Raw genomic sequence first — 10,147 nt, 5'->3', positions numbered from 1 at the left:
ATAAATAAAATAAAAGTTCTAGAGATTTGTTGAACAACAATGTGAAAATACTTAACACCATCAAACTGTAGATTTACAAATGGTTAAGGTGAAAATGTTTATGTCCCGTGTTTTTTCACAATTTTTTAAAAAGGCTAAATAGTACCAAATCATGCAAGAGAACAGTCTGAGAAAAAGAAGAGCAAAAGAACAACAGGAGTTTGCATTTGCGGCAGTAACACTGAATGTCAAAGGTGGAGAAAGAGCAAAATGAGGCCTCCAGGCTGCCACCACACTTCTGGCTCAAGCTGTTTCAGATCCAATTTAGAACAAGGCCTTCGTTAGTCCTGAAGACTTAATGGTCCTTTTTTAAAGTCTCAAGGTTACATGGGCAAGAACTTATCATGGTTCCTCTAAAGACATCCTGAACAGAGTACACAGTTCCTCGAATCTTCACCTAGTCGTAGAAACAGCAGGAATCCTCAGTAGGTGGGAATTTCCCCCGACTGACCTAGTCATGACCTAGATTGGATGCACCTGCAAAGGGACCTTGAGGACTCAAGTGTAGTTAGAAAAAGGAGAAGCCAAACACCCCATGCTCTATTTGTTAAAATATCTGCTCCACCCTTTTCTTAATTACAAATTTTAAACTTCTTACGTTTGCTCTTTTCCTTAGATGCTGGCTAATGGAATTCGAGCGTCTGGCCTTGACAATACTTAGAAAGAAAAGAAGGGGAATATATTCCAATTTTTCCACAGCTGCAAAAAAAGCAGACATCATGTTGTATCATAAAGTTATTCTCACAGTGGTGAACTGAGAGTGTTCACAAAATATCAATATGAATCTCTTTTCCAATGTGGAGACTTCTAGTTCAAAGAGTAATTGTTCTGTTTTCTGTTCAACAAAGCAGTCATTTAAGACATCTGGATTTTAGTATTGCTACATACTTAAAATGTAGTCCTTAATCTCCAAAAGACTGCAATTTGATTGGCTGCCGTCATAATTTGTATAATTTTTATACAAAAACTTATCTGTTTATTTAAATCTTATTACCATGTTAAACTAGAAGAGGAGCTTTGGCACTTTCTTCTCCCTCCATGCATGAAGACTAATAAAATCCATGACTCCTCTGAATTCTTTATTTAAACAAAAGGTTTGAAAGCCTACTTCTCATTTAAGTCAATGTAGGCTAATGGGATAGATGAGGATAGTCACAGGGGATAGAGGAACAAATTCAGTAAGTGTCCCTTGATGACAGATCAAGAGACTATAGTAAGAAACGGAAGGAATAAAATGCCAGGGAGACATGAGTTCCAGTCCTTGCTTACTACTGTGAAAGGAAAATAAATCTTGGGGCCCAAAAATCACTAAGCTAAAGAAAAAAAGTCAAGCTGGGAACTGCTTGGGGCAAAAGTGCTTCCTTTTTTTTTGTTTTTTGAGACAGGGTCTCACTCTCCCACCCAGGCCGGAGTGCAGTGGCCTGATTTCAGCTCATCACCCAGGCTCAAGCGACTCTCTTGCCTCAGCCTCCCGAGCAGCTGGGACTACAGGTGTGCACCACTACTGTCTGGCTAATTTTTGTATTTTTGGTAGAGATGGGGTTTCACCATGTTGGCCAGGCTGGTCTTAACTCCTGACCTCAAAGGATCCACCTGCCTCGGCCTCCCAAAGTGCAGGGATTACAGGCGTGAGCCACCGCGCCCTGCCGCCTCCCATTCTATTCAAAGTCATCCCTCTGCTTACTGAGATAAATACATATTTGATTGTCTACTTGGGAGAGACCAATCAGAAACTCAAAAGAATGCAACCATTTGTCTCTTATCTACCTACGACCTGGAAGCTCCCTCCCTACTTTCAGCTGTCTCGCTTTTGTTTCAAGTTGTCCCACAATGACAAAAACATTGGTTTTTGTCCCAAGACCAAAACCAATGTTCATCTTACATATATTGATGTGTCATATCTCCCTAAAATGTATGAAACCAAGCTGTGCTCAGGCCACCCTGGGCACATGTCATCAGGACCTCGTGAGGCTGTGTCACAGGCGCACGTCCTTAACCGTGGTAAAATAAACTTACTAAATTGACTAAGCCCCGTCTCAGATTTTTGGTGTTTACACTAACTTGGGAAAGGACTTGTCTTTCTCTAGGATGTCTTAATTTCTTCAACCATAAAAGTAATGAATAAAAATAGCTTCCTTTCTGATCCCTCTACTTTATTCTCTATCCACTGGATATGAGTATATATGTAGTTCCAGCTCTGGTTACAAGAAGTCTTTGTTTTTGCTTTGAATCGCATTTGTTTTTCTTTTACACCACGTTTTATAGAGATAAGCACAGCTGAACAAGATTTTAACCCGAAGCTCTTTGGGGCTGTTTCGCTGTGGGTGCAAAGGTGGGGTGGGGCTGTCAGATAATTACCAGTGTTTTCCATAGAGCCAATGGCCTCCCCAGGTCAGCAGGCAGAGCCCAGCTGTAGTTTTCTTCCAATGGTTTCGAAGCGTTTTAAAGAACACCGTCATCTTCTAGAGATTTGCTAGGTTAGTAGAGGCAGAAAAAGAAAAAAAAAATTTATCCATGATCTTCATGTAATGTCCCTATTACTCTATCTTCCATTCTTTTATCCTCTTCCGCTCTTTTTCCCACTCATTCCTCTTCCTCCTTACCATTTCTCTGGCCTCAGCTCATCTTCTCCCTTCTATTCCCATCATCTTCATCTTCTCAACCACCCACACATCCACCTTTCTTTCTTCCTATTTCCACCTAACCTATACTTCTTCCCTCTCTGATCACTTTTTCCTCATTGTAATAGAAGGAAGAGGGATGGGGCAGAAAGAGAGGAAGGGAATTCCAGGCTTCCTCTGGTTTTTCTGACTCCTTACAGCCTCACTGTACCACTGTTTAAGAGTATACATTTGTCTATCCATCATAAGTGTCCCAAAAACACAATAATAATACGAAGGGCGAGTTCAAAATAGAAGAAAATACCAGGTCCTCAACAGGAAAAGAAACAGAAAACATGTATAGAAAACTCAATGAAGAGGCAATGCACATGGCTATCTAAAAATGTTCGACTTCCTGAATAAAGACATGCAAATTACAGAGATCATTATTGACCAAAATAATTTTTTAAATGATCGTATTCACTGATGACATAATAAAATGATAGACACTCATACACTCCTTTAAAGAAGGCAAATTAGGAAGACTTTACTAAAAAACAGAGTGACACAACAGAATATCTTTATTCTTCATGACACTTATTATTTGATGATGCTTATATTCACTTGCTTGTTTATTAGCCTAATCCTACTGGAATGTAAACTCCATGAGAGTAAGGACATTGTTCTGGTCACTGCTGTATCCCATGCCTAAAGTAAGATCTGGCATACAATAGCTGTTTAAGAAATATTTGTTCAAGGGGCACCAGGGTAAGGAGGTGTCTCTCAGCACAGACAAGAACACTGCAGATATTTGAATATGAGCAGAACATGATACAAGTGATGGTTGACAAAGGTCTGAGTGAAATTGGTTATAAGGAATTTTAGAAAGTTGCCAAGAATCCTTAGAGAAAAATAAGTTTTAGTTAAATAAACAAACCTTTAAATAGTTAAAAAAAAAAAAAGAAATATTTGTTCAATGAATAAGTTAAATAGCAATTAAATATTTTTTTACCCCAAATTTGTACTGATGTGGAAAAAACCCAAAACATAATGTTGAGTAAAATTAGCAGGATAAAAAGCCATATATAATTGGCATTATCCCAATTATGTTCAAACATGAGTATAAATAAAAAAAAAAACCAAGACAATTAAACAAAACAAATTTTTTTTTTTAGACAGGGTCTCACTCTGTCATCCAGGATGGAGTCCAGTGGCACAATCGTAGCTCACTATAACTTCTGGGCCCAAAAAAATCTCCTGCCTCAGCCTCCCGAGTAGCTGGAACCACAGGCATGTACCACTACACTTGGCTAATTTTTTGTTAGAGACAAGGTCTCACTATGTTGCCCAGGCTGGTCTCAAACTCCTGGCCTCAAGCAATCATCCCACCTTGGCCATCCAAATTGCTGGGATTATAGACGTAAGCCACTGCACCTGGCTCAAAAACAAAATTTTAAAGCAGATCCCTCTAGGTTGTGGAATGGTGGGTGATGTTTATTTTATTTTAAAATTGCAATGTACTAAGTTTTGAAAATGAACTTAATTATTTTCTAGATAAACAAAATTTAAGAAAAAAATTTTATAACTGTTAGTAAGGTATATAGACCAAGAAAAAAAAAACTGTTTCCACTTAAAAGTCCAGTTCTTTTATGACTCCCTTTAAATCCCATTGGTTAAAATTCCTCTCAAGGGAAGAAACATCCTTATTGAAAGCAGCAGTGAAGGCAGTGCCAGGGAGACCATCTTCCTGTGAATCCCATACACCATCAGGCTGACACATGATTCCAAAGGCCCAACTAATTATTGAACTCCTCTCCATCTGACCCTAAATCACTCCTTCATTCAAGAGCCCTTTAATAAACACCTATGTGGTAGGCTCTGTGCTGGGTGTGAGGGCAGAGAAGAACCGGTCTCATTTGTTCTCAAGTAATCACAACTGTCAAACCCACAATGCTAACACAATTATACAATTACAATTGCAGTACAGTGAGATAAATGAGTCAGCACAAGGTTTTGTGAGAGTCTGCAAGAATGAACCTAACCTGGTCGAGGGCTGAGGGGGTGACGCACAGTCAATGAAGTCTTCCCTGAGCCCTGAAGAATGAGGAGGAGTCACTAAAGTTACGAAGGAGCTTTGTGGATGCTATTGTCTGAATGCTGTGTTCCCCAAAAATGCTGATATGGAAGCCCTATCCTCAGTGAGATGGTTTTAGGAGACAGAGCCTTCGGGAGATAATTAGGTCATGAGAGTGGCTCCCATGAAAGGGATTAGTGTCCTTATAAGACTAGACTCTACAGAGATGGTCTCTCTGCATTGTGAGGATACAGCAAGAAGAGAGATATCTACAAACCAAGGAAGAGGGCTATCACCAAGCACTCAACCATGCTGGCACCCTGACTTTGGACTTCCAGCCTCCAGAACTGTGAGAATTAAATTTCTGTTGTTTAAGCCACCCAGTTTTTGGTAATTTTTTTTTTTTTTACAGTAGCCCAAACTGAGAGTGTACAAAGGCATAAAAGACAGTCAAGTGTTGAGAGAAACATACGTAGGTAGTGAGGGGAGAACTAGGTTCATGGCTGAGACCCCTATAACAAGAGAGAGATTAACAAGAGAAAAACATACATATTTATTTAAGGTAAGTTTTAGGTGACACAGGAATCTTCATAAGAAAATGAATACCCAGAAACAGGTAAATTCACGTATTTTTATGCTAGGTTTGATGCAGAGTGGACGGCCATGGAGAAATATGACTGGAAAAAGGGGGTATGATCTAACGGTAATATGCTAGGGAGAACTTAGCAAGGCCTGTTTGTTCAGATTCTTCTCTGTGTACCTGTGTCTTCAAAGATAAGGGCATTCCTTTCCTCGATCCTATACTCATAGGATGAGCACCTCTCACAGGAGGGTCTTATACAGAAGAAGGTCAAAGAATTATTTCATGGCCTGCTTCAGGGGAGAAGAGTGGAAAGCCACAAAGTGACTTTCCTGCTTCAGTTGTTTCCTCTAATGCCAACGAGTCATATTTTGGGGCAGTGCGTCCTGTACCCCATCAACAGCAGAGTAAAAATTGGAGTGTCTAGAACAGGGGTTCTCAACCTTTAGTGCAGAACTTGTTAAAAACACAGAATCCTGGAAACTGCCCCCTCCCCAAAGAGTCTCATTTGTTTTGGAATTAAGCTGTCATCTTCACTTTTAACAAGTACTCCCATGTTGGTTGTAATGGAGGTCACCACTATACCAGACTTTGAGAAACAGTGGTTTAGAGATAAAGGATTGAGGACCGGGGGAGGGGGGGGGGATTAGAAAAGACCTTGAACCCACACTAAGGACTTTGGCTATTATTTTGAAGACAATGAAAAACCTTTAATGAGCTCTAAGCAGGTGGGTGATATAATCATATTTGAACTGTTAAAAGACCACGTTGTAGCAGAATGAAAAATGAACTGGAAGAAGCTAAAATTAAAGCTAAAGAGAACCATTAGGAAGTTATTGCCATAATCTCTAGGCACCTAAAAGAACAAACCAAGATAAAGGATGGATTTGGAAAGCTTTAGAAAGTAGAAATTGGCAGCACTTGCTGGTTCATTGACTGTAGGAAGTGAGAGAGGAAGAACCAAGCCAGGTTTTTGTGCTTGGGTGACTGATTGAACAGTGATTTCAATCATTTAGATTTGAGTGGTAGGTTTGTGGAGAAGAGTAGTGCGGTTTAAGAGATACTGAATTTGACATGCCTGTGGAGCATCCAGGTGGAAACGTTTTTCTCACTAGACAGTGAACCCCTCGTGGGCAAGTTCTGTCTATCCATCTTCAGCACCAGAACCTAGTAAAGCGCCAGAATGAATGAACCAACCATCCCATCAATGGATCGGATACTATTGGCCCCATTTTGCAAAGGACTATGCTGAAGTCCAAGGGACGGAGTGAGGGAGGGTTCACAAGTTAGCGACAGCTCTGGGACTCGAACCTAGGACAGCTGACTCCCGCAGTGACCACGAGATAAGTGCGAGGCCCTCCTCCGCCGCGCCGGCCAGGCCCGCACCCCCTACCCTCAAGCCGCGCAGCCGCCTGCACCCACGACGCCTGATGCTCGGGTACCCGAGGCTCTCGGCCCAGCGCGACTCCAGAGGCTCCGCCCAGCGCCCCGGGCCCCCATCCCGACTCCCACCCCGCTCGCGCGCCGGTTCCCAGCGCCCCGCACTCCGCTCCCCGCCCGGACGCCGCTGCACTCACCACGGCTGGTCCAGCTCGCGGCTTTGCCTTTCCTGTGTGCTCCCTCCAGATTCCCCGGCTCGTTCAAGGGAAACCGCTGCCGCCGCCCTCGGGTTCCGCCGCGGGTCTGCGAGCGCGCGCGGGCCGGGCCGGGGGCGGGAACCGGCTCGGATGCCCAGGGACGGTGGGGGTGGCAGGGCCTGCCGCCCTGAGGCTGCCTTTCCCCGCGTTCCCTCGTTGATTGACTCACTCTTCCTTTCATCCATCCATCCTTTGCGCAATAATATTTGATGGGAAGTCTGCCAAGGTGACAGTGCTTTAGCACCTGGAACTAAGTCGGAAAATAAGTTAACTAAATGAACAAGGCCATTGGAGATGGTGCTCCGTGCCACGAAGAAAATGAAACGGGTGACGGAAGGCAGGGCGGGTTGGGGGAGAGCTGCGTGAAATTAGGCGGCCTGTGCTAGGCCTTCTGAGAACGGGGCCATTGGTCTGAGACCTGAATGTCAAGAAGGAGCAGCCGAAGCAAAGACCCAGGGGAGAGAGCCTGGAGAGGGAAGGGCCTGTGCAAAAGCTCAGAAACCTGGGGCAATCTGGCGAGTTGCAGGCCGGTGTGGGTGAGGCAGAGAGAGCTAAGGAGAAGGGCCACGCCAAGCGAGGAAGCTGGAGAGGTGGAGACAGGCCACCGCGGCCAGGAGTTTGGACATGATATTAAACAGGGCGAGAAGGCATTGAAGGGGTGCAGTCAGGGGCTGGTGGGACTGGTTTCCATTTTACACATCTCTCTGGCCACAGGTGCTTGACTGGATTCTAGAGAACAAGAGAGCAACGGAGAAGCTAGGCCAATGCCAACCTCCAGACAGTTGACACTCTGTACTCGCCCCCCAGATTGGTGTGGGGACCAAGCCAGGTCCTTCTTCCTTCCAGCATTCAGTCAGCCAACTTTTTTTTAAGACAGGGTCTCACTCTGTCTCTCAGGCTCTAGTGCAGTGGCACAATCTCAGCTCACTGCAACCTCTGCTTCCTGGGTTCAAGCAATTCTCATGCCTCAGCCTCCCGAGTAACTGGGATTACAGGTGCGTGCCACCAAGCCCAGCTAAATTTTTTTGTATTTTTAGTAGAGATGGGGGTTTTGCCATGTTGGCCAGGCTGGTCTCAAACTCCGGACCTCAAGTGATCCGCCGGCCTCGGCCTCCCAAAGTGCTAGGATTATACGCATAAGCCACAGCACCTGGCCTGTCAACCAACATTTGAAGGTGTGCTAGGCCCTGCAACAGGCACTGGGGGTATGCTCAGGTACAACGCCCTTCATGGTTCCTGCCCCATGGAGCTTGAGTCTGCGCATTTCCTACGTGTAGACATGCATCTTACCTATGTCCCTCTAGGTGAATGCTTCAAAACAAAAAACAGGAAAAAAAAGGCGGTGGGGGTAAACATTCAATGAGGTTATGGTGCAGTAAACCTATTCCTTTGCCAGGGTGCACCAGTCCTCATTGGGTCACAGTATTTAGTAGCAAGAACTTTCTAGCCCTCTCTCCTGGGTCTCCACCTGTAAACTAGGGGACTGAGAACATTACCATTTTAAAAAACGCTTCTAGCTTTAAAATGTTGTCATAGAGTATGGAAGACCATTATTTTCAGTTCTTCTTTTCCAACTATCTAAAGCGTTTGTGTGTGGAAATAAGCTGCTGAACTTCTCACCTGCACGCTAGAAAAATCTGAGACTTGATGCTGATGTTCCAAGGTTCAGACTCAGCATACGCTTTAGGGCTTCAGCATCAAAGTGGTTCCCCAAATAAGAAAATGTCAGCTTTAATGAACTTTCCGTAATTGTCCAATCAGAACAATCTAGAAAGAATTTTTTTTTAACTTCACACATATGTATGCTTTTTGGTGGTGTTGTTTTGGGGCTGATTTTATTTTGTTTTGGATTATATGAATAGGGAGTTCTGTACTCATTTCCCTTCTTCAGGGCCCCTAAAGACCAGATCCATCATTGCTGGGACATCTGCATCACATGTGGATGTGAGTTTGACCACATGGAATGTGCTCGTGCTTGTATGTTTGCCTGTGGATTTTCCCCTAGAGCCAGAAGGAATGCAACCCTGAGGACCATTTTAGACTTCTGACCTCCAGAATTATAAGATAATAAAAGTTTGTTGTTTTATGCTGCTAAGTATGTAGTAACTTATTACAGCAGCTACAAGAAACGAATTAGTACACACTGTCTTAGAATATGCTTCCTGGAGAATTTGACCTGGGTGACAGGTTGATATTTCAATACTTTTAGTGAATCAGTATTTAAATTATTTCTGTCCACCATTTATGAAGTCCCACACAAACCTCCAGTGTCCCCATTCCTCCTCTCTGCCCATCCTAATCACATCCTTCCTGCATAGCTTACCTTCACGCAGCCTTTCCTGATAGCCACATCCTTGTTGACCTGCCCCTTTCTTGAATGATGGTAATATTTTTAGTCTGCATCACTTATTTCTGCTATGCATCATGTATTTTTATAAGAAGGATGGAAATATAGGAGATTAAGGGAATCTGAATACACACCTGCAGGCGGATGTGTAGGTTGGAGTGTTGGAGACCTATATCAATTCTGCTCTCTTCCAAATCCCATTTTACGAGGATGCATTCAGATTCCAGCATAATCAGGCTCAAGCTCTAGCCAGCCCTTAATGGGTTCCTGCAGCCCAACAGAAACCTGACAGTCTGACTTAGGCAGCCCCAAGAGCTTCTGTTAGGCTGGGCGTGGTGGCTCAAGCCTGTAATCCCAGCACTTGGGGAGGCCGAGATGGGTGGATTGCCTGAGGTCAGGAGTTCGAGACCAGCCTGGCCAACATGGTGAAACCCTGACTCTACTAAAATTTCAAAAATTAGCCAAGCGTGGTGGCAGGTGTCTGTAATCCCAGCTACGTGGGAGGCTAAGACAGGAGAATCGCTTGAACCTGGGAGGCAGAGGTTGCAGTGAGCTGATATCAAGCCAAAGCATTCCAGCCTGGGCAAGAGCAAAACTACTTCTCAAAAAAAAAAACCTCTTAGTCAAGGACTAACACAAGTTCCCTCTCATAGTCAGAGAGTCCTGGAGAGCTTCCTCTGCTGATCCATGTTAAGGATCTACAATGCCAGAGAAGACTCAGGTCTGACACTCTGGCTCTTAGATGCCTGGAACAGTGCCTCAGGCACAGTCCCTGAGGTTCAATGGCACATTCATGCCACAGAGAGGACCAAAGACAGATCCAAATGCACACAGCCAGAGAGAAGGGTTTGGCTTATGTACTTCCTTTTC

General features: G+C 43.9%; 1 protein-coding gene and 1 long non-coding RNA gene across 5 annotated transcripts in view; one reads left to right on the top strand and one right to left on the bottom strand.

The window, feature by feature from the left end:
• Positions 1-999, top strand: part of LOC108541541 (uncharacterized) — a 13,311-nt gene extending 12,312 nt beyond the window's left edge. Inside the window, exon 4 of the long non-coding RNA XR_001888981.1 lies at positions 656-999. This is a non-coding gene — a long non-coding RNA (uncharacterized LOC108541541). The remainder of the gene's footprint in view (positions 1-655) is intronic.
• The window catches only part of AGK (acylglycerol kinase), a 106,851-nt gene extending 99,745 nt beyond the window's left edge, over positions 1-7,106 (bottom strand). For 2 of the 4 annotated variants that reach the window (XM_017891058.1, XM_017891055.1), the window contains exons 1-2: positions 6,871-7,106; positions 2,398-2,512 (exon numbers count right to left, since the gene is read on the bottom strand). In XM_017891058.1, the coding sequence (XP_017746547.1) occupies positions 2,398-2,498 (101 nt within the window). In that variant the 5' untranslated portion in view covers positions 2,499-2,512; positions 6,871-7,106. Of the gene's footprint in view, positions 1-2,397; positions 2,513-6,604; positions 6,693-6,735; positions 6,766-6,870 lie in introns of those variants that run through there. The other 2 variants (XM_017891057.1, XM_017891056.1) reach the window with 2 other exon arrangements.
• Between the last annotated feature and the right edge of the window lie 3,041 nt (positions 7,107-10,147).

The sequence above is a fragment of the Rhinopithecus bieti genome, unplaced genomic scaffold (assembly GCF_001698545.2).
Source record: "Rhinopithecus bieti isolate Rb0 unplaced genomic scaffold, ASM169854v2 scaffold_20175, whole genome shotgun sequence".
Lineage (NCBI taxonomy): Eukaryota > Metazoa > Chordata > Mammalia > Primates > Cercopithecidae > Rhinopithecus > Rhinopithecus bieti.
Note: the sequence above shows the minus strand (reverse complement) of the source record. Positions and strands in the feature narration are given on the sequence as shown.